The following is a 24434-nucleotide window of genomic DNA, read 5'->3' on the forward strand; positions in this document are numbered from 1 at the left end:
TTTTCATTGCTCACAAATCTCAAGTGCATCCAGCATTCTCTGCTGCTGAAATATCTAGAGCCACAACAAAAGTTAGGTTTATGGGCGGTGGGGTCAAGAAACTGGGTCCGCTAAGGTATGTCTCGGTGAATCCAGAAGCACTGTAGAATCCGGGTTTGGTAATTCTGGGACCTCCCCTCTCTCTTATACCTTCCTCCCCCAAATGTATGTTCTGCTCATCAGAGCAAGAGCAAAGGAACCCAAGGCTCTTGCTTTGCAGCTATCTTTATAAGTACAAATCCATGACGCTGGGTCCCCTTTCTCCTCATGTTCCTTAAAATCCTGGTATTTTCATGGGTTCCAATTATCCATTTATATACACACAAAAATGAAGTTAAGTTTAAAAATGCAAGACAGGGACAACAGAAGTAATTCAAGCAATGAAGAATACCTTTACTCATACAGAATTTCTTTTTTATTGCATTTTAGGACAGTGAAAAAAAGGGATTTATAAATAAAATCTATGCCATCCAGGAGGTTTGTGTCAGTGTCCAGAACATCCTAGATGAAGTGGCTTCCTTTGGCGAAAGGATAAAGAAGTGAGTGACGGTGACATGTGAGCCCCGGTCTTCTGTGGGACAGGGTGTCCATTTGTTTCTCGAAGGGTGAAATGCCACATTCTTTTTGGCAGGGGACACTCTTTCTGGGTGCTCTATTGCTCAGTTTCATCATTATTTACTTTATTTCTGCCAGTCTTTGGCTTTATGAAAGTTCTGTCAATTTCCTTCCTGAAATTTAGAACATATTGGTTGGAAAGAAGTCATACTTGTAGCTTTGAAGAAATAACACCGTCCTAAATTTTAGCACATTTTTCACTGTGAAAGACTTTGTTCTTAAACGGAATATGAAATTGTGATAGGAAAAAAATAAACCAAGCTAAATGAGGACTTCAGGTAATTAAGATACACCTGCATTTTATTATTGGTCTAGTTATATTTTCATCAAGTGACAGTAAATTTTTTTCAAAATTGTATTTATGGTACCCTGCAAAAGTATTTTTTTCAAGTTTGTATTTAAATAGCTGAGATCCATAATTATCAATAAACTAATGCTCTTTCATTTAGAAAATACACACAATTTTTAAAATTATAAAAACAGCATTCCTTTTCCTTGACTTTAAAATTAAGAAATAGAGCTTCACTGAGCTCTAATGCAAAATTAAGAAACTTACATTCTTAATCTTATATACTTATGTTTTATCTAAAACAATGTTTTTTTAAAAAGTGTATTTACAACAATTATTAGTTAAAAGATATACTAAGACCCTCATACTTCTAAATTATGTAAAAATTGGCCTACATAATGATTGCTAATGGTCTATTCAAGAAGGGGTGCCAAATTCTGGAGAAACCTTTATTTTCTTAGTTTAATGTATCTATTCATTGTTTGTTATTCATAACCAAAAGTTTTCTACAGATCTGAATCCTTGGGCATACACAGAATTTGAAAGGAGTAAATTATTTAAACTAAAGGTGTGAGTCATTCATCTGGTACCTGTCATGTTGCAAGGGATAATGCATTTTATTTTGTATAATTTTTTGTTTAATATACTTCCGCATGTGTAGGTGCTGAGTTTCCACTTTCTTACATTATATTAGACAGCACAGCCCCCCTCTCACTCCCAGATGTGCCTTTAGGAAACATTCAGTCTTGGCCTTCTGAAGACCATTCCCGTATCTTTTCTTTCTCCTTCTTCCTCTCATCTCCAAGAATGTTTACCTGTCCTCTACACGCTATCCACTGAAACAATGTGAAGCCCTGAATTTGGGGCATTTCCTCATTGAGTGTTGTCTTTTATCTGGGGTACACAGTGTGCTGATACCCGACAAAAACATCTGATTTATACCAAAATACCATGGATCAGGCGGTGAACGCCTGAGAGGAAGAAGCTCCTTTGTAACTCTAGGTGGTACAAGGCCTCAGAACAGATGCTTGGCTGGAAAACATGACTGGCTGAGGGATATGACCACCAGATCTTGGCAGTGGTTCAGCCTTAGGGAAACCTGGGTTTTGCAGAACTTCCTATGCTAAGGTACAGGAAGATGGCACAGGAGCCAGTGAGTCTTGGAGGAGCCATCTCTCCCGCAAAATGATCTTTTGAATGCTAAAAAAGAGAAATTCTCCTGGGGTCACATGGAATTAAAAGCATCTATCCAGAAAGCAGATTCAGAAGCAATCTGTAAGCACAAAATGAAAGGGCTCTATAATTACCATGTCTTGTTACTAAATAATCATTCCAGAACTTTCTTGAATTGCATCCCTTTTGGGGGAAGATCATATTCTAGATTTAGATTCCATAATGCAGAGTGTAGAAATAGAAAAGGGCAGTTTTATTTTATTTTATTTTTCTAACAGCTACACTGGTGGAGATTCTTTGCCATTTATCCTTCCAATAGGAGTAAGGAGAACACAGGGAATTCTTCCAGTGGGGCTGCCCAGAAGGAAGGTTTTCTGAGTGAAGAGCCAGTGCCCTCACACATGGAGTTGTGTGATGGATGACTCTAAGCTGAGCCACATGAAAACAAGCAGATCCCTTAGCCTTCTGTTCTCTCCACAAGCAAGCAGAAGCAAGGGAGGCACAGGTGTCCATCGGAAGGGAAGGCATGATCCTTTACCTGATGAGTTACAGATGCTCACTCTTGACCATAAGAGGAAGAAGACAAAGACAGAAAAGCCAGATCCCAAGGATTACTGAAAATAGGATAACCAGATTGACCCAACATTGGCTCTTTTAGTAGAAAAGAATTTCAGGAAACAATTTTGACCTAGAGAGAGACAAAAAGCAAGCTACATGCTACAAAGCTAAGGAACAACTAATTCCTAAGTATTATGCTGAGGCATTGTATGGAAGAAAATCTTTTAGCAATCGTCCTTTATTGGGTCAAAATTGCCCTGAAAATAAACTCACCTCAAGTAAGTACAATATACAATACCAGGAAATTAGAAGAAATAAAAAACACTAACATTTATCTACATGAACAATATGTTTTGCTGAAGTGTCTTAGGGGCCTTCTCACTGTCTCGTAAGAAAATAGTGCCATAAATGAGATTCCTTGAGTTGATTAGTTCTGATAATTTCACCTTGATTCACATAAGCATGTTACCACCACAACCCGTCTTCCTTGACAGAATAAACTATCCCCATTTTATAAATGGGGAAAGGGTTTTGACTCAGCTAAATCCACATAACAGAATCTAGGCTTTGAATACAGATTGGCTAACTTCTTGGCTCTCATGCTAAAGGGTCAGACGACATGATATGTTAGTTCCCCTTTAGTGGATGAACACTTAGGAGAAATTTCAAAGAATGCAATGGTATGCCTGTAAATGGTGATATATTTATATGCCCAACCCTGGAGGATCTACACAGTGTTTCTATTTTCTTTATAATTTTGGCACACTCTTAAGAAGTACCAGACTGGCTTCCACCAAAAAGCCTTAAGTGATTATAATCTTCCCATGTTCCATTTCCTTGATTTTTCTACTCTTTTAAAAACATTTTTACATCATAGTTTTTGCCTTTGTCTTCATTTTTCTTTTTGTCTCAGTAAATTCCTTCCTATCTCCTCAGTACTTTTTTTTTTTTGTAACTTCTTCTGTTCATTGGTCTCATTTCCATTTGTTATCATGTCTTGTCAATACTGAGTCTTGCAGCCTTCTCTGACCCAGCTGTCTATGTTACCAATTACTTCTGCCAGAATGCTGTCCTTTACAAGAAGTACATGAGAGATAATAGTAAGCAATGCTGATTTTATTAATTATATATGTATTTCTGGGAAGAAGGGCAATGATAAGAAGTGAAGTTTTGCAAGGCTAACTGTTCTATTCCTCTTTCCTGATTTCCAGTTCTATTTGAAATATAGCTGAGGTAGGACAAGTGAGTATTCCTCTAAGGAATTCTAACATTCAGAGGATTTTTTTACACAACCATGTAAGATTTACATCTACCAAGAGTTGCTGGCAACATTTTATTCCCAATGTGGGGAATACCGAGAGTTGATAGAAGGAAGAATGGTGGGTCCAGAGGCATTCCCCTCTGAAAAGCCAGAGAAAACAAGGATGGGTACTAGTCTTAGCAGTAGAAAAATAAAGATCTTCTTTCATGTGGGGAGTCACCCAAGTAGCACAATGGCTTTAGACTCTGAAGTCACCTGGAACAATCTGGAGGAGTTGGCAGCAAGACTGTTTACCTGGGCCCTGTCTTCATGCAACTGAGCAGATTATGGCTAGCCTGGGTCCTCTGATAACCTATTACAACTGGAATCTATTCCAGAGAGAAATGCAGACTAACTAGGTCCCAAGTAAGAATCATTATGTATTTTAGTATTTGAAAAAAGTATGAAGTACTCAGATTGCTTATGTGTTAATTTTCCATTCAGCACTTTCAACTGGACCGTCCCATTCTTAAGCTGGCTGGCCATTGTAGCCCTCTGTGTGTTCACAGTCATCCTGTACTGCATTCCGCTGAGATACATTGTCCTTGTCTGGGGTAAGTAAAGCCTCCCCCACTCCTCTAAACTGTCTTAGCTGCTAGGAACAAACTATGTTTAAGAGATGAGTTATACTGTCAGCGGTTCCCTGTATTTATGGTCATGAAGCTACTCCATGATGAAAGGAGACAGGTCAGTTAAAAATCACAACAGTATAAAGATTTAGGTCTACCTGCAAAATGTATTTTTCTTATCTGGCACACTAGGCTTCATCATACTATAAACATGTTAGCTGTGCAGATTCTTCATATATCAAAGTGTAGCTTTATCTAGATATCCCTCTGATTTATTTTCACCATTGATATACAAACAGAGGCATTTCAATCCTTTCAATCCATATGGTGCATTTAGGAAAATATGCTTTTCTTGCTGTTGTATTTTATCTTATGGAAGTATATGTAAACATGGTACTATACATGGCTGCCTGTTTAAGAGGTCACCTTTAGCATTCGGGAAAAGGGTCCTCGGTACTTGCAGGTTCCTTAGGAACAAAAAGATCCTTTTATGTGTACTAAACAAGAATGTTTCTATGAAGACCTACGTTAAAGGTGGTTTTTTTCAGTCCTAATTTTTAATGCAACTATGCTGCATGCCAACGATTCTTATGCACCTGGGCTTCATTTAGGAGACTGTCAGTTGCAGCATTCTTCTTTTTTGTTTTCTTTCCTGACAAAATTCTTGGTTTGGAAAACAATTTTCAGTCTCTAGGATCTACTATAACATTAATAATATATAAACAAGACTGGGTAGAAGAATTCTCTACTTACCCCTCACCCGCTTACGCATACACCTAAGATTGCTAAAACAAATCAAATACAAAATGCAAAGAACCAAAATGAGTCTCAGCTTCGGAAAGCATGTGCTTACACTGAAAGCAAAATTCTTTTCTTTTTAAGGCTTTTGAAGAAATATATTGGAATAAAGTGAGTTCAAGTCTGATGACTCCAAGCCCTCAACTTTTGAAGATTACTATTTCCAGTAATAGTCTTTTTGGCCCAACTTGCCATATATTGAGGAAGCCCTCTTACCCCTTATTATCACTATAATTACCCTTACAGTCTGGGTGAGAGGTGGGGGAAATGGTAATTATTTTTTCCTTTCCTAATTTCTATAATTCAAAGAAATTCAATTTAGCCAGCACTTTCATTATATAAGGGAACAATAATTTCTACTACGTTCTTGCTTCCTATTGTATGTTCATCTTTTTTTTTTCCCCGTTAGATGCTGCTTTACAGAAAAAATTAGGGTAGAATATCATGTGTGGCGGTTTATTAACTCGAATCTACCTTGCCTTGGCTTGGGGAGTCATCTCTGTTGCAGCAGGTGGTGGTGAATGCCCTGTTCTCCCAGGTTCGCAGAAACTGGAGCCCAGGGCAGACATCTAGCTGTGTAACCTGCAGTGCCCTCACTGACTAGCTGTCTTAAAAGTAATTTTGCAGAATGTGTTTGGGCCTCTTGTTTCATCAAACAAAATAAAACAAGAACAGTATTCCTTTAGTGGTAGGTGATTGCTGAAATATTAGCCAGAAATTTAAGACATAGGTCTTACGTGAGGAGACGGACCAAAATCAAGATTCCAGAAGTTTATTCTGCATGAACTCCCTGAAGAGGAGGCAGGATGCTCTAGTTTATGGCTCAGTTTTTACCAATTTGTTGATTTCATGTAAACGTGTTTATTTTTTTTACAAAGTTGGGGGCAAACCTTTTCATTTCAGGTTTGAAAAAAATAAACATCATGTGTCTTCTAAACATTTAGCTGGCAAAACAGCAGCACACACCCCCACCTCCAAAAAGGTGCATCTTTTGGAAAAGGGGAAACCAAATAAGTTAGACATCTTGCCTTAACAATCTTAACCCAAAAAGTAGGGAAGCAAGTTTCATCATAAATGAAACACTCAAGCAAGGCTTCTAAGTAGACTGTAACACAGAGGGGGAAAAAAGCCAGATATTGCTAATTACCCCCAGGGCACCTCCTTTATTTCCCACATAGAAAGCCTTTCCTGCTTGGAAGAAGCTACTGAAGTACAAAGTGAAAAAGCAGCAGCTGAGCTGGGAAGGAGGAAGAAATGAAGGAGAAAAAAAAGGAGAGGGAAAAAATTGGGTGTACTGGTTCACTGAGTCATTGGCATACAAATTAGATCTTCAAATTACTACAACACTTTTGACAAAAATGTGCTTTGTTTAACTCCAACTTTGTTTCAGGCATCAATAAATTTACAAAAAAGCTTCGGAGTCCATATGCAATTGATAACAATGAACTACTTGACTTCCTTTCCAGAGTCCCTTCAGATGTACAAGTGGTATGTAGGTTTCGTTATTACTGCTATTTTAATGTAGTGTGGTACTGGGTTTTAGCTTTTATATCCTTCTTATTTCAAAGGCTTTAGAAGAGCTGAGTAAAATTAATAAAGCCTGTGTAGCAGATTTTACCAGTCAGAAATTTAGCCTACTTGGGGTGTCATCCAAGAAGAACTTAGACAACGGGAGAAAGAGCAGCTGCATAAAGAACCTACCAGAGCTGTTAGGGAAGATCCTCCTGTCCAAGTTAGTTCAGCTGGAGTTTGTGACGGGGTGTATGACCTGAGGGGAGGAAACAGGAATATTAGATGATGAAAGCAAAATATGCCAGTGGACATTTAAGAAAAAAAATCTTTCCAGAATTTGCAAGAATTACAAGTAAGTTTTAAAGAAGTATATTTTGGAGATCAGTGAGGAGAAGAAAGCTGACTGCTTATCTCAAAAATCCTTTTAATCCTTTGAGGTTAATGCCCATTAACCATCAGCTGTTTTCAAAATAAAAGAAGGTTTGTTTGTTTTTAAATTAAAATCCTGAAGCTGGGTTACAGTGATACCTTTTTCATTTGCTATGACATGACAGTGGCCTGGATGGAGATTAAGACTGTGTTAAACACATGATAAATTGTAAATACACGATAAACTGTAAAAAACCATTATCGAGCCCTTTAAAATCGATGTAGATGGTTTTGCTTTTAATGTAATGTGTTACAGACAGTGACGACCATTACTAAAGTTCACATCAGGGCTCCATGTAGTTTCCAACAGGATTTCCCTTATTCTTGCTCTGTCACTCTACTGCTTTCTGCATCTCAGCTGCAGATCCCATACAGCTTCTAGAATGAGCACTTTCTTCCCCCCAGCACAGTCTCTCATTCCTTTGCTTTTCCTTTCTTTGCCAGAAAGTGGCCACCTGACCAGTCTTCCTCTGAACTCTGTTTAAACAGGTGCAATACCAAGAACTGAAACCAGATCCTTCTCATAGCCCATATAAAAGAAAGAAAAACAATCTTGGCTAGCCAGCTTCCAGCACTGAGGAGACCAGCATCTGTTTGGGAAGATAAAAGAAAAAGCCCTCAGCCTGAGCAGCATTTCCTTTCTTTCAGATTTTTATTTATTTTGCCTTTTTATCATGATCGAGAGAATTTGTAAATAGTGTACAAAGGCATATGTCTTTGAAAATATACTTCTATTGTACAGACTCAACTTGATAAAGGTTTTGCTACTGCTGTGTGAAAGCCTTGTTAGCTGTGGAAAATAATATAACACACTGAAAGAACAAATATAAGAATGATAACATTGGAAGATATATCCTTATCTAATTACAAGTGGATTACTCACCTGTGCTCTGATTAAATCTACATCAATTATAAATGTCAATTTGATTTTAACGTTTTTTTTTTAATGTGACTTTTTTATCTAAAAAGTAATCCATTACAGTTTTCTATGTTTTATACATTTCAAAAGGGAGGGAAATACCAAAGCCTAAATAATGGAATGGATGCATTTCAATTTAACATATATTCTGGCTTTAGATCCCGACATTCACTCCTGTGCAAATTACTTAGGTATGACTAGGCTGATTTTAAGCTAATAAGTGAAGGTACATTCACTCCCTCAAGAGAATCAATACTCAGAAGGTTAGAAAGTTTTCTTTATAGAATTTCAATCATTCCATCTAAAACCTTAAAATCTCTACAGGACTACACAACATAAATACTGCCAGTTTATAAACGATTGCCTATCTGAATTTTTATACCTACCACTACTTTAATTTATACATAGTTAGCAAATTAGCAACCCAGTAAGTACAGTTATCAAAAATACTAGCAAACTACATCCATATCGCTTTTGGTGTCAGATTGTATCTGTGCATCTAAAAATATTTTAATACTCAAGTGCTCTCAGAAAAAAAAAAAATCTGCTTTCTCATTAGATTACTGAAATGCTTTAATTCATACTATGATTTTGTTATTAGTGTGAATTTTAATGTAGAGAATTCAGTGTGCTAAGTGATATGCCAGTGCTTCACTACATTCATTTATTAAAAAAAATCATTCTTGATTATGCATGAAAACCTGTTTTGTAAAATAAACTGCTTGGGGGTGGTGGTTGCCTTTATCAATGTTTCACTATTATCATAGAATCTATACTTAAAAATTGCATTCCCAAGACTCTTAAAGTAGTTTTTGTATCTCACTCCCTGGTATACTAAGGGAGCATAACTGTGGAAAAAAAATAACTTGGTTGGTTGAGAATGTATTACTTCCCTGACTTGGTAGGGGATTACACTCAGTTGAAATTGCAGCAGACAATGCTTTGCACTACTTTAATAATAATAAACTTGGATGGGGTAAAAGTGAGGGTTATACTGGAAAAATTATAGAAAAGCTAAAAGAATGTATATTTCACTCTAAAGGAAGATTCTTTAACAATAAGTGTAATCTCATTGAAGCTGATTTTTAAAGTATTTTTATTTTAGAGATAAGTTGTTAAATACTATTTCTTATAATAGAACTATTTTGATCTGTTTATATACTATGCTTGAATGTCAATTAAATTCCCTTTCTACAGAAAGGCTTTGACCTCAACATGCTTTATTTAATGTATCATGTTTAAAATGACATGCTTCAGCCCGCATACCATCACTGTTTGTTGCTAAAAACATAATGTTCCATGAACATGGTGTTACTACACAAAGTTTATTGATGAGATAACTGTTCAATTATACCTTATGTGAGACTTTTATGTTCTGTGCTGACAATGTGTACTCAAATGTCTATAAGCCTGATATTCTACAACCTCAGATGTATCTAGTGGATAGTAACCATTAACAGATGACTAATTTGTTTGTTTCACTGTATCAAATTTCAGATGTTTAGTTCAATGGTAATGTTGACTACACATTCACTGCATTAAATACAAAAGACAATAATCTTTCCCATGTATAATCAGCACTTTTTTTTTTTTTTTTTCCGGTGGTTCAGAGATTGATGAGGGATTGTGTGCATATTTTTAAAAATTATATTTCACTTGGAGAAATACAGATTTGGTTTAAACAAACAAGGCTTCTTCCTGAAACTCTGACTCTTATCTGACTCTTATATAAAAATACCTCTGGAGGGGTGAGCATCCAATGAAATTAGAGGAATAAGAACTAGCTTGAGGCACAAAAGTGATATTCAGGGAAATCTTCATTGCTTTTAGAAACTACTACATTCACAGGCTGAAAACAGAATATGTATAGTTAAAATCTTAACTATTTATTTCCCCTTCTCACATAAGGTACAATTCTGTCTTGAGAGCTGCCTGACTTGCCTTCATTTTGAGAGATTTGTGATGTAACTATTTCAAGTTATCTGACGAGACTGAATGTCACTCTAATATCTACTTGGACTGCTAACATTGTAGATGTTGTGAACTATTATATTCCTTTAGTATCTTTTAGTAAATTCACTGAGTCATTATTCATATTCTAAACTATTACTGCCATTAGTGGTGATAATTCATAAATGCATATTTGTGCTTTTTAATTTTTTCCCCACTTATCAAAAATAACATAATAATACTTCTCATTCATTCTGGTACTGTTCCAGACTCAAACTGATTGATATAGGTTCTGTAGGAATTCCAATTTTTTAACATTCTATATGCACTAGGATAATCTGAGTTGGGAGATTCTTTAAAGGACTCTGTGATATATTGAATACCAACTGTATGACCCTGTTATAGGCAATGGTCAAAGCAATGATTGTATATTAAAATCAAATCTGGAGTTGAAGTACAGTGAGAGCCAAATTTAATTGATACATTTCTAAAAATTATCTTTTATAAAATTTTTAATCTGTATTTACAAGTTAAGAAAAACTCAGAAGTAAACTCTTATCTAGGGACCACAGGAGATTTTTTTCCACTTTCATCTCATATATAAGGTCTCCTATGCTGAAAGTAGTCAACATTTGTATTAATGTTATTCAAAGGCAGTAATTTCAGCGAATAAACTTGTTAAATGGGCCTAAGTGTTTTATAATGTTGGCTTAGCATTAAGAACAAAAAGGTATAAGGCAGTTATACCTTTTTGCTCCAGAAATACAAGACAGCTACCATTATACTTCTTGAAAAACATCTCAGGTATTATTAAATTAATACTTGCTTAAATCCTGGGGCTTTAAATGAATAGCGTGATTTCACACACTAGTGTGAGTGTGTGTACAGATGTCTATTCATTGGTTTGATTAGGGTATCTAGGATCGGCCTTTTCTAATTGCTCAGTCAAGTATGAATTTAAACCAGATAGAAAATAATGCAGTAAATTCTTTCTTAAAATAGTGTCATTCCTTTCAATTATAATTCTTTTTCCTGGGATGATTGGTGTAACTGAAAGAAAACAAAACATTATTTTTTTCTTTTTTTTTGGTGAAAATGTTACCCTCTGGTACCTCAGTTTCTTTTATATAGTGGCAATTTGTATAGAGGCAGTCACATCAGATTTATTTCAGCTGAATGGCTAAAGTTTGAGAAATACTATTGAAAAATCTCATTAAAAAAGAATAGCATGCAAATAAAAACTATCAAATGTCCAAAGCAATCACATAATGTAGAAACTAAGAGCACCATGAAAGGTTTGCTGGAACTTGATTCTGTGCTTTTCAAAGGAGGGATCTGGGTTAAGAATCAAAAAATAAAAACAATCAAATATTGTAAATGATCTCGAATGAGTTTCAATTTATTGGGCTCTTCCCTGACATTCTAAGCTTTAAAAAAACAAAAAACAAAAAACCAAACAAAAGTGTTCTATTACATGCACAAGCAGTAATTTTGTAAAGACAGGTTTTTAAATTTATATGATTATCCGTACCTCCAAATGTCACTGAAAATTTATTACTCCATTTTTAAAAAAGTAAAATACACTGCTGTTCTGCTTTAGTCAATTAAGTGTTACTATATTAGGTAGAAAGATTTCTTTCAAGGAAAGTGGAAATGGTTTAGGTAAGTAGCCGTGCCTAAGTTTTTTCAGTATGTAGCAAAATTACAATTGCAGTGCAATTATCCCCTACTACAGATTCTTCAATATTCCTTCCAAAGAAAAAAGGAGTGGCCAACCTGAGCCAATGAGTGAACCTGAAAACTACCTTATTTTCTCTGGAGGAATACATTTAAGGAGATCCTGAGGCCTGGCTGAGTGGAACTAGTGCTCCCACTAGTGAAGAAAGATGATAATATAGGTTCAGTTTCACTTTCTAGTCAAAGACAAGCTCAAAATGGCTTGAGTCCATTTGAGGGATTTTATTTTGCCAGAGTTCAAATGCTGACAGGTTTGGAGGAAATGCTAAATTCATAGAAAAAGCACACCTGGCCCTCACTACTCATACTCGTCTTTTGCATTATTGGAGACACCTGAGAATAGTCGAGCATTGTTACAGAGACAGCTGGACCACAGCAAAGAGAGGAGGGGAAGCAAATGACAATATTTGTCCCAAGCTCAAAGAACCCTTTTTAATAAAGCTATCAGAGAACTGAAACCTTATAACAATATGCCCCACAAAACATTCTTTTCTAGAGTAGTAATTATGAAAAGTCAAAATCTCTGTGTACCTTGTAACACTGCAACCATGGAAAACAATTTATCAGTGTCAAGAACTAATAAGTTCTTAGAAAAACTTTACAAAGATAGAAGTGTCTATTTGCTATTATACAAGGCGGAGTATGTAATTTTGTCATCTTTGTTTTACAACAGAGGAAGTAGCTAACAATTTCTGAGCAAAAAAACACAATGGTATACCTACCTCTTACGTTTGGCCTAAAACTCTTACAAACTTCAGTTTCCATTAACAGAGAACATAGCAAAGAGTAAGAGGGTCTTTGAAGCACACGAGAAGCCATCCAGAAAACACTGTACGTATCTGACAAAGGAGTTCTTAAACAGATTATTGTGATGTTCATTATTTGTGTGAAATTGCTTGACATCACTTTTAAAAACATTCATTTTCAGAAGAGAAAAACTTCTTAAAAATCAAAACATACAGCACTTGGTAATTTAAGCAAGAACAAAATACTCTGACTTATGGGTTGGGGTACCAAGTATTCACCATCCAATCTTGCACACTGTGATGCTACGTATTTGATACATAGTACATTTAATGCATATTTACTTGATTTCCCTCCCATGACTGTGACAATAGCCCTGACCCGTAGGTAAGAAATCTTCCCCCAAAAAACAGATGGATACTATCAGGTGGTACTATAGTTACCATGTAGTATCCAGGATATTTATACAGAACAATTGTAAAAAGATTGTTCTGAGTTGTACTACTTAAAAGAGTACCTTACAAGAAGCTATTCTGCTGGCCTTCACAGAAGAGGTGCAAAACAGTATGCTCCGGAGAGCTGTGGTAAGATACTCTCAGAATTCTCTCGACAGAGGGTTGTATCTGTATTAATGTTGCAAATAAGTTATAAAGTGGATATTTTTTCAGATTGATGATAGAAGAAAAAATTCCTAATACAGTAGTATCCTTTCAAAGCCATTTAAGGTACAATCTTTGAATAAATGTAGCTATCATTTAATCTTACCAGTTTCTCCCTGCTTTTGTGTCGAATCCGAAAAGTCTCACCAGAGAACAAGTAATTCTTCAGGTCCCATAAATACTAAAATCAGAAAGTAAAGATATGTTACATGTTATGACTCCACATGGTATCCACATGAGCAAGTTTAATCTTTAGCAATTTAAGAGTACTACAAAAGAGTAAAGTTCCCCCAGTTCCCACTTCAACATACTTGGGGCTCCATTTTGAAGTGTCTTAAAGCAAAGACTAGAGAAGCGTATCAGTAAAGTGGTTAAGTCAGATTTACTTTCAAAAAAGGAGCACATATATAGTGTATTTTTTGAGATCTGTGTTAGATAATACTAATTATACTTTTAATTATATCCAACTTTAAATAGTATATTACAACTGTAGTTTACCTTTTAAAAATCCAGTAAGTGCCAGTTTAAATAAGGCAACTTCAGAAAAATTTCAAGGATTGATTCTTACTTAATTCAGGAGCATTACTTTCAAAATAAATTGGTTACTGGTATTATAAACAAATATAAATCATTACAAAGAAATCTGGAGAAGTGAAAAAGAAATATCCAAAACTTTTCCACATAAAGACAATCACTATAAGCAATTTTTTACTTAACAATCTTTTTCCTTACATAATTTAGATAATATATTTATGTTACTTTTTTTAAAAAAGAGAGTCTTGCTGTGTTGCTCAGGTTGGCCTTGAACTCCTGGGCTCAAGTGATCATCCTGCCTCAGCCTCTCAAGCAGCTGGGACTATAGGCATGTGCTACCATGTCTGGCTGAGAAAATCATTTTTAATAACATTTAGCTTCAATTTAAAAAATATTAGTATTAGTAAAAAATGGTATTTAGGTAGACGGTCCAACCATTTTTAATAAGTAGCTTTCAACTCTGAGTCCATTTCTTCCAGTAACATGGCTAAGTATGAACTTAACAGTATTTTGGGGGGTGTAAAAGAACTGAAATGACAGGAAAATAAGAAATGAGATGCCAAGATTTGCCTGTGAGAAAGAACTGAGTATTACTATTCGAAACAGCCTTTTTCTCACATGAAGACAAATACCACGTGATCTCACTTATATGTGGCATCTAGGAGAGTTGATCTCATAGCAGTAGACAGTAGAATGGCGGTTACCAGAGGCTGGGAAGGGAAAAGGTGGGGAGGCAATGATGGGGAGAGGATGGTCTCAAGGGATACAAAGTTAGATGAACTAAGAAGAGTAAGTGCTGATGTTCTATTACATAGTGGGGCGACTACAGATAATAACAATGTATTATATTTCAAGATAATTTCAAAAGTGGGCCTTGAATGTTATCACCACAAAGAAATCGTAAAGATTTAAGACAAAGGACATGCTAACTACCATGATTTTATCATTATACAATGTACACATGTACTGAAGCATCACACTGTACCCTAATAAACATGTACAATTATTATGTGTCAACTGTTTTTTAAAAAACGGTGAAAAAAAATCTAGCTTGTTTCTGATACCATTAGAACTGGAATTTTATTATTCTTTATTTTTTATTAAATTGAATTTCAACCAAAAGAACCTTCTATAAAACAAATCTCTGGACCTTTGGTTTAGTTTATCAAATATTATTCAAAATTTTCAAAGACCCAGTTTATTTCTGAGATTAGTCTACATACTTTTTGTCTGATTTTATACCTTCACTAACTTCCATCAATATAATAAACAGTACCTAGAAATCTTTACCCTTTGGATTCCTTTAAGTAGACTGACTCAACCATTTTTCCCCTCATCCCCTTGACCAGTTTTCACCTTTACAATTCTGCTTTTAAGTTTTCATGGAAAATTTCATGGAAAAAACACATTTTAATTTTATCAGATTTTACTTATTGTTCTGTAATTTTATCTCTAATGTAAAAAGGAAAGAATGCAAAGTAGAAAAATGCATCTTTAGGATGAAGCCAGGTAACAAAGATATATATTCCTTTAAACAAAAATAAAAACACTATCATAAATCAAACTATTCTGGTCATTAGAAAAATTTATTAAGAGTCATGTCATAAACATTGTTGACCTAACCTTTAGATTGAGAAGTCACTGACAACAAACTAAGTTATTTTCATCTGTCAACACTTTAAGATTAATGATTTTTCAGTATTACTATTTATTTCACTTTGAGACAGAATAGAGAAGCAGTGGTAATTTTAGTTCATCTACTATCAAGAAAAATAACAGCATGATAGGTATAAATTCAAACCTGGATTCCAGATTTTCAGTTCAGAGCAACTTACTTTCTGGAAGTGCTAAACCTTTTGTTTTGTTTTTTTGTTTAAACTTCCACTCTTGGATAGAATGAAATTGTGTGTCCCAAACTAGTAAGCCATTCTCTATTAATGTTTAACATCCATAATCGCTTGACCCAACTCAGATACTTTGGCAAGGAAGAGGATTAGAGTTCCAAAATCTGGGTTCTATATCTAAAAAGATTTGGGGCCATGATATAAAAATCACTAATTTGGAAGTATATGTTTTAATTCTAATTGGGAATAACTATTTATAAATACCTGAATAAGGGCTTTTGGGATCTATATTTGTTAAAGGCAATATGATATTATATATTACATATATAACAATACTACATATTTTGTTAGGAATACTGTTTAATAAATAGTCATTTGCTGACATAACATTGTTGATCTTTAATTCCACAAGTAGTTTAAAAACCCAGAACAGAGTTCATTACACTTCTGTTTTAAAAACGGGGTGGGAGAGATTATCAATATGTCTCTTGAAAAACAAAAAGGATAACATTCTAAAAATAAAGTCACTTGTATCTAGTACTAAGGATTATATTTCAAGCTTTTTAAAAAACATAGTTTAAGTGTATTTATAATCAAAACCATACACTTACACTAAAAAAAGACACTAATAAATTCAAATATAAAAAGTATTAGGAACAGCTTGTACATATTTGAGATGTTCTGTAAGATTAGTATTTAAGAAGACAAACTCTTTTTAAACATCTAATAATCAATGATGTTAAAATGTTTTCTTTTGAAAAGGTCTTTGACTAGGATTTGCATTACCTTGAAAATGTATGCTCAGAACCAAGTAAAACAACACTTCAACCTTATCTAATTAATTTATAGCCTATAATTTCAAAATATATACCATAGCAAATAACTACCAAAGTATATTCTCCAACTACAGTTCATTTTTATCTACAAGGTGAATTTTCTGATAACATAATTTGATTTACAAGGAACAGTTAACTATTCCATGTCTCCTGTTTTGACAACACCAGGCAGAGCCTAATTCCAATAATGCTATCACTGACCTTTCTAACTCAATCCACATTTGTTATAAAAACAATTATCATTCCTAGTTTTGCAAGCTCCACGTCAGCAGGAGGTGCAATTGGCGTGAAAGCTACCTGATAAATGCCTCAGGGAAAGAGTGCCTCATGTCACTCAAAGATGACCCCTTCCTACTGATTAAGGAGCAACAGTGACAGGCTCTCATCAAGTTCACTGCTTAACTGGAAAGGTGTATAAAGGCATAAGGATTGCACATTTCACCAATTTTTTTTTTCATGTGAAGGTATTCATTTAACTTTCTATAACAGCATAAACAAAAATGGCAGATATTTTCTGCAGGTTATATACAGTATCTTAGTGTTAATGCATTTGTACTTTCTTAAAAACACTAAGACTGCAAAAGCACACCCTACATCCTATCCACGCTGAAATAAAATTGCTAAAATAATACTCATCAAAGGATTGAAGTACTGGACACTTGAATATTCACATTTATAAACTAAAACAGAACACCAATTATTACTGAAAATTTCAGAAACCTACAAAACTGAAATTAATTTTTTACCAGATGTAGAAGAAAATAAAATTCACAATACTTAAGCCTTATTTACCTTCCTAGACTGTGGGCCTTTCCTCTTTTTTGGTAGTTAGCCCTTGTCAAGCACACCACCTGGTTCAGAGTAGGTGTTCAAGAAATGCTGAATTCAAAAGAATTAATTTCACATTTGACTTTTATGAGGATAAATGTTTTTCTGGTCATCTTGGAATGAGTAAAATGACAGAATATGTATATACTTGGACGATTTTAATCTGCAAAGTGAAATTAAAAATTAACAACCTAGAAAACTCTTAACTTCAAAGAAATTTAAGAAACTGCCAGTAAACACCGCATGGGGAAAAGCTGAATCTTAACTGCTCAGAAATCTCCTCTCCAATTTTATTTACACTATAATAAGGTCTCTTATAGAAATTTTTAAAAATATGATTGCATAGAACTATGATATCACATCTGGCAAAATACAATGAAGAATAGCATTTCTCAACCTTGTCTTCATATGCAACTTTGAAAAGTCTGCAATTGAAAATCTATGACTACGACTATGAATTATACTTACTGAGACTTTCTTCTTCCTATACCTCCAAGATAGATTTGGGCAATTATTCAAGGCAATTATTATTATGTTTTCTAAAATAAAGTATTTTGGAAATGAAGCCTTTTATTGAAAATTTAAATTCAAACTCATATACTGGTATTATGTTAGCTAGGGCACAGAACACAGGAACCTGTGTTTGCCATGTTGGACTTTCGAAGAAGTGTAAAACTTCCTACAGGCAGAGACCTCAATGACATCTGTTTCACACTTCATGTCATCACTGCTTGTAGAAGTTGGCAGACAGAACAGTCAATTACGAAATATTAATGCTAATTGCAGCTAAACAAATATATCTTATGAACATCTAATTTGGAAAACTACTTTGTCTTAACAGTATAAAACCCTAACTCATGATGTTGATTACTTAATTACCTTAGAATTACTACCAACTTAAACAATTACTATCTTGTCTTTTGTCTAAATGACTCATTATAATCAAAAGAGGAGGTAAGAACTAGAAAGGAAACGATATTTATTAAGTGTCATATGATGTGATAGGCTAACAATTCTATCATGACAAAGCTACCTGGTGTGATTTCTATTTGACATGTAGGAAAACCAAGCTCAGAAAAGAATTTGCCTTGCAATTTAGTTATTAAGGATCTAGACAAGGATTTGAAAATGTGTATGATGTCAAAGCCTATGTTTACAAGTTTATATTAGTTTACCAAGAAAACACTATCCCAGACACCATTATAAAGAGGAACTCCTTGGAATAAAAAACATTCTTATTCATCATCTGGAGAAGCACTTTACTCTCTATAAGTATTTAAACTTTTCTTAGTCTTCACTATATAATTTTTTCTCTGATACTTTGGCAGATTAATAATAAAGAGATTTGCATGATGCCAAATTTGAAGGCTAAATAGAAACTAGTATTTCTTGAGTATGTATGAAAAATTACTTATTTAAAATATTTCATGCTGATGTAGCAATTTTCAATTTAGATTACAAACCCAGTAATATGATACTGAGCATTTGTATCTTGTTAAAATATCTATTTGCAAAATAAAACTGAAGTGTGTTGCTTCAGCAGATTAACTGCTGTAAAGTCATCACTTGAGTTACATAAAAGCTAAATGGAAGTGTTTATTTTCCACCTGTACCATAATGTAACTTACTCCCAGTAGTGAAGAAACTCCAATTTCAAAAGTGGTTATTATCTATACCCTTTCTTTTAGTTTTACTACAAACTGCTATTAGGAAAAACTGCAAATTAAAACATTATTACTCAGTCAATTCACATTATATATTAAGATCTTAAATAATCTCAAATCTATTACTTAGATGCCACTCATAATCTTTATATTAAACTCATAAACTTATGCAGCAGAATATTTTCAGGTACAGAATATTGGTTACATAGGGCAGCGACATACATTTTGTATATGAATTGCTAAAATAAAACAGATCAAAGAATTGACCTGTCAGACTCCGCGTATTTGCTGCATTTAAAAACCAAAAGAATATTAATTATTAGTGTAAATTTTAGAAATGTTTATTTTAGAAACACACAAAGCTAAAATGCATATTTCAGTCCAACAACCTAGAGAGAAAAAATAGGGAGCTACATGTTTTTTATTTAGTCTTGTTTTTTCCTCAAAATCCATCCATAAGAGTCAGGAGCTACAAGTTTATAGGTACACATTTGTATGAATATCCTTGCCATGATTCTAAGACCTAGAACATCTAGAATACAGGACATTACATTTTGATTTGAAAAAATATTTAAATTAATTTTACACATACAATATATCACTTTCAGAACAAAAAAATTAAAGATTAATGAAAGTAGAATATACTAAAACAAAATTATTTTACTTTTGAGTCAAATTCTACACCATGGAAAAAGTCAGAAGCCCATACTAGAGTTTTGCAGAAGTTTTTAAAAAAATGCTTTTAAAATTTAGCAAGGCTGCAAAGTCTGTCAATAAATAAATCAAATTACTATCTGTCAGTAAGCTATGAAGTCCACAGTAAGTGCCAATGCAAACGGAACAGATTTAGAAAGTCAATCCATCCTTTCTAGCATTATCATGAAAACTCTGTGACTGACCGACACATCATTTCCAATGTTACCATCAAGGCCTCAGTGTGTACTCCAGGACACACTTTTAAATTCTCAGGCAGTTCCTTAAGAATATGTGGGAGTTTCTGCAATGTCTTTATATTTCTAGCATAAAGATCCAATAACCAGTCAGTATGAACACTGGTGGTTTCTTTATGACTTTTACAAGCCATAAGCAGTTCATTTAGATGAGTTAACCCTTTGGAAGCTAAAATGAACTCTGAAGATAAATCAAAAATTGAACAAAAATTTAGCAACATCCTACTAAGTAAAAATGAGCCAAATTCAAGTTGCTGGTAATGAAAATGTTTCTCTGCTTGTGCATGAAAGTTCTCCACTGTATCTTCTACTTTTGTAATAGCAAACAGTTCTTCTTTGATTTGAGGTGAAACCACATAGTCCAAGGGCAATTCTCCCTTAGCATTCCTCTGTTGTAAAAGCACTGGGCCTGTGAAAAGAAAATGCAAAATGTTACATGTAAAACACTTCTATTTTGGCAGCTTAACAGCTGTTTTCTCTTTTCTCCCAAAGCATCCAGGGCTTTCTTTACAATCATATTTTGTATTAATTCAGGTTGATACAATTAACTGGCTAGATACATAGACTAATAAAGGTACATTAAAAACATTCTAGTCAATTACCTAATAAGGTTTCCCCAAACGTGCGTGCCTTAGTTAAATAAATAATACAACTACAAATATTAAAAAGAAAACTTTTATAAAACTTTATCAATTATCATCTTAAGAATTTCAGTGTTCCCAGAAGAAATTTTAAAAATGTATTCATCTTACACATTCTGTATAAGAGCCTCAGGGGTATCTCAAAATATCACCAAGGGGAAAAAGTAGTGCCCCTTTCATTGCTAATAAACAATTCTAGCAGTGCAAAGACTGCAAAACCTTGCACAGATAGAGAACACAGTTTTCATATTACCCTTGCTTGTGTTCAATGTTTAGTACAGGTAACTGATTCACACAAATTACATATTAATTCTATATCAAACTCAGAGCTTATCCATCTATACAAGTTAAACTCATTTAACTACCTACTCAGAAAGTACTAAAGATAGAGTTTATCCCCTAGGTACTAAAGGATGATGTGGAGGAGGCAAAACATAACTCAGTATTTGGTTACATAGCAAAGTATAGGAGTACTTTGTGTCTTCATCAGTCAAGTCTTATAATTATTTATGCACTTGGCCATAAAAATGTTACAGGGGATATAAAGGTTTTAGTACTAGCAGACATAATCACAAGGTCCTACCATTATAACATAGATCATATTGTCAGAAAGAGAGAACTGATCATAACTGCTAAAATTCTTAATGATGATTCTGATCAGACATATATAATAGCATAGATATAAAATGTACTTAATATAAAAGATCAACCATTGATAATATGATTAATGTATAATTTATGGAAAGAAGATAATTCTAAAACAAAATTAGGCTCCTTTTCACTGTGCCAACATCTCAAAAAAACTGTTCCAAGTTACTTCTGTTTAAAAAAAAAAAAAAAAAAAGAAGAAGAGACAAAATTACAGACACAGGACACCAAAAGTAAACAAAGGTTTTAGAGACGTAAATAAATTCTTGAAATTATTGCTCTCGAGGCTGAGTGACTCACAATGAATAGATAATGCAGTTACTTCAATATAAGTGTCAAACCACTTGACAGGTCCAAACCCAGAATATGACTAAGGCAGAAACAAGTCTGTACGATTGCCAAAGGACCTTGATAAAAACAAATACAATTAGATTTCCTCTTCTAGGATAAGAAACTGATCTCTTTACTATTCTCCACTAAGGGCCCTAGAAAAATTCACGTTGGTTGGTAAAATGCCATACTCTACCGAAGAGCTGGCCCTAACACAATAATGGCTCCTAACAAATATTGGCCTGAATGCCAGACACATGGTTGAGTAGAAAAATAAAACACTGAGGAGGTGAACTTATGGTTTAGTAAACACAGAATACTAAAAAAAACAAGGTAGAAGAACTGAAAAATATATTGACTATGAAATGATATCAGTAAAAGAGACACGCTAAGGCCTTTAGGGGGCAGGAGAAGACTATATATAACCAAATGTCTTAAACTACCATGCTATACAGCCTTCCTTAGATGCATATATACTAAAAACACATCTTAAGAAAATATGTTTTTTGTCTTTATGCACAAATATTTTAATTACAGGATAAGATAATGTTAAATTTAAATGTAAAATTAATACAAATAAAAGCGACAAGTAATTTCTACAAATCTTTGTTTCCATATTCTAAGCTGGTCATCAGTTTTCTTTTTTCTTTAAAAACACCAATCCGTTTTGAACATTTTGTTGTAAAATTTACATTATTCAGTTTAGATATAAGAAGAATGACACTGAAATAATGTGGGGCCTTGCTGAAAGCAAAGATCAAAAATCAGCAGGAAAAACACAGATGAATATTCAGTTCAAGCTACCCTCCTTCACAAAACCCCTGCATAACAGTTATCACCATTTGAAAATCCTCCTGCTTTAACTTAATTGGCTGCAAAATGCGAATGATGAAAAATATTCTAGGATATCATTTTTTACAGTCTGTACAGAAATGACTCATTAAAAATAAGATTGAGTTTGTAGTTATATACAGGAAATGAAAAAAGAATGAAAAAATCCAGGCAATCACAATTGAACATTTGTATCCCTTTATCAATAAGCTTTCAGAAATGACTGGCTCACAAAGACATTACACACCTGAAGGAAAAGGATAAATATTTAAAACCAGCAAACTCAATTCAAAAATAAACTCTCATACATGAACCTAAATAAGCTTAATAATACATACATAAACAAATATATAATAGGAAAATGCTTTTATCTCTACTAATAAAGGGTGCTTACATTTTAGGAGACTTTTTATCCTTACTTTTTCATTAATATGAAATAAAGGCATCTTTCCTTGCAGATTTTAAACATAAAATGTTATCTACCTCTGCAGGATTCATCAAAAAACTGGATAATTTATCAAAACCCATTTAGCATAAACACACTCACCCCCATGCTGTAGTAGCAGCTTGCCAATTTCTACATGTCCGTTTGACAGTGCATCATGCAAAGGAGTCACCCCGTCCACTTGAGTGAGCAGATCTACCTCTGGACAACGTTGCAAAATTTCCTGGACACACACTGTGTTGCCATAGTTACAGGCTTCATGCAAAGGCGTCCAGCCAGCATTGTCTAAATTAGAAATCAAGGCAAGTTTTAAAACGGCAGAAGTAGGACTTTTGGTAGGAAAGTACTGATGTTCTACTTTTCTCATCAGTGTGACTTTCTAGGAGCATCATATACAAAAAGAATGCTGTGATAACAATGTCTAGGGTGTAATCATATTTCTACCTTAAAAATTTAAAAACAATTTTAAAATATAAATATTGGGTATTATCAAAATATGAACACAAAAATGTTTTTATACTATTAGTTATAAATCAATATATGATAAATTTCTTGGCTTTGCTAAGAAATTTTTCTTATACTTTTAAGATACCTTAGGTAAATTTACTTAAATAATTTTTCTTAATGTGATATAAAACTGTTTAATATCACAAATATTAAGACATTGGACTAGACCACAAAGATTTAAAACTTACCTTTAACATTGATGTCTATTCCTGGCAAAGAGAGAAGAAGAATCAATTTCTCCACTTGGTTATTTATGCAAGCTCTATGCAGGGCTGTTTCTCCTGCCATAAAAAATTAATAGATTATTCCAGAGAAGACAAGATATCAACTAAAGAAAATAATCAAAGGGCATGAACTAGGAGATCTGGCCCCATGCCAGAAAATTATTTATTGAGTTTTCCTTTTGACTGGTTTAAACATCTCCTGCATTAAAAAAGGGGGGGGGAAGGGAAGGACCCCCACCAATCCATATTGCTTCTGTTCTATCAGCGATTCAGCAATGAAATTCTACCGCAAAAGGTTTAACACAGGCATTGTCTCCCCTAGTTCAAGGTTTAAAGCTTCAATCCTGCTATAAAACCCCCAAATGATCAGAGAACACCGAAAATACTGGGTTTTGCAGCAATAAAAGTTTAGAGCGCAATTGCCCTCTCTTAAATTTATTCATGAACCTACGTTAAATGTATGGCTCTTTTTTATACAGCATTTATAGCTTAATTCAAATGAATGTTTCTGGCTAAGCATGAGTGCCTCTACACACTCAAGTATAATTCAGAACTTCAAATCCATTAACAGATGGTTTGCTGCTTCTCAATAGGCTGTCTGGCTTGGCTACAACAGCACAGAGAGGGAGAAATGGAGGAATCTTAATATAAACACACCACACACACACACGCGCACACACACACACACACACGGACGTAAAAAAAAATCCCTAGTACCATTTAAAGCTGAACAAGAGTAACAAATAGAAAGACAAGGTTTTTTCTAGGAGAGATGCAATTAATGCCTTCTGGCTAAAATTGTCTATATCCATCACTGTTATAACCAAGGTTAATAAGATATAAGTGATTATTTAAGGGGGA

The 24434-nt window shown here is 34.1% G+C and overlaps 2 protein-coding genes across 26 annotated transcripts in view; one reads left to right on the forward strand and one right to left on the reverse strand.

Annotated features, from left to right (window-relative positions):
- Positions 1-9764, forward strand: part of LOC105491971 (multiple C2 and transmembrane domain containing 1) — a 598621-nt gene extending 588857 nt beyond the window's left edge. For 16 of the 17 annotated variants that reach the window (XM_071097827.1, XM_071097830.1, XM_071097833.1 and 13 more), the window contains 4 exons: positions 469-578; positions 4419-4528; positions 6732-6829; positions 7772-9764. In XM_071097827.1, the coding sequence (XP_070953928.1) occupies positions 469-578; positions 4419-4528; positions 6732-6829; positions 7772-7843 (390 nt within the window). In that variant the 3' untranslated portion in view covers positions 7844-9764. Of the gene's footprint in view, positions 1-468; positions 579-4418; positions 4529-6731; positions 6830-7771 lie in introns of those variants that run through there. The other variant, XM_071097838.1, reaches the window with a different exon arrangement.
- The window catches only part of LOC105491962 (SMC5-SMC6 complex localization factor 1), a 94201-nt gene continuing 70263 nt past the window's right edge, over positions 497-24434 (reverse strand). For 5 of the 9 annotated variants that reach the window (XM_071097845.1, XM_011758754.2, XM_011758751.2 and 2 more), the window contains 4 exons: positions 23538-23630; positions 22945-23127; positions 7043-20356; positions 497-767 (listed from right to left, as the gene is read on the reverse strand). In XM_071097845.1, coding sequence (XP_070953946.1) covers positions 19875-20356; positions 22945-23127; positions 23538-23630 — 758 coding nt within the window. In that variant the 3' untranslated portion in view covers positions 497-767; positions 7043-19874. Of the gene's footprint in view, positions 20357-22944; positions 23128-23537; positions 23631-24434 lie in introns of all 9 variants that reach the window. The other 4 variants (XM_071097848.1, XM_071097847.1, XM_071097846.1 and 1 more) reach the window with 4 other exon arrangements.

This window comes from Macaca nemestrina, chromosome 6 (genome assembly GCF_043159975.1).
Source record: "Macaca nemestrina isolate mMacNem1 chromosome 6, mMacNem.hap1, whole genome shotgun sequence".
Lineage (NCBI taxonomy): Eukaryota > Metazoa > Chordata > Mammalia > Primates > Cercopithecidae > Macaca > Macaca nemestrina.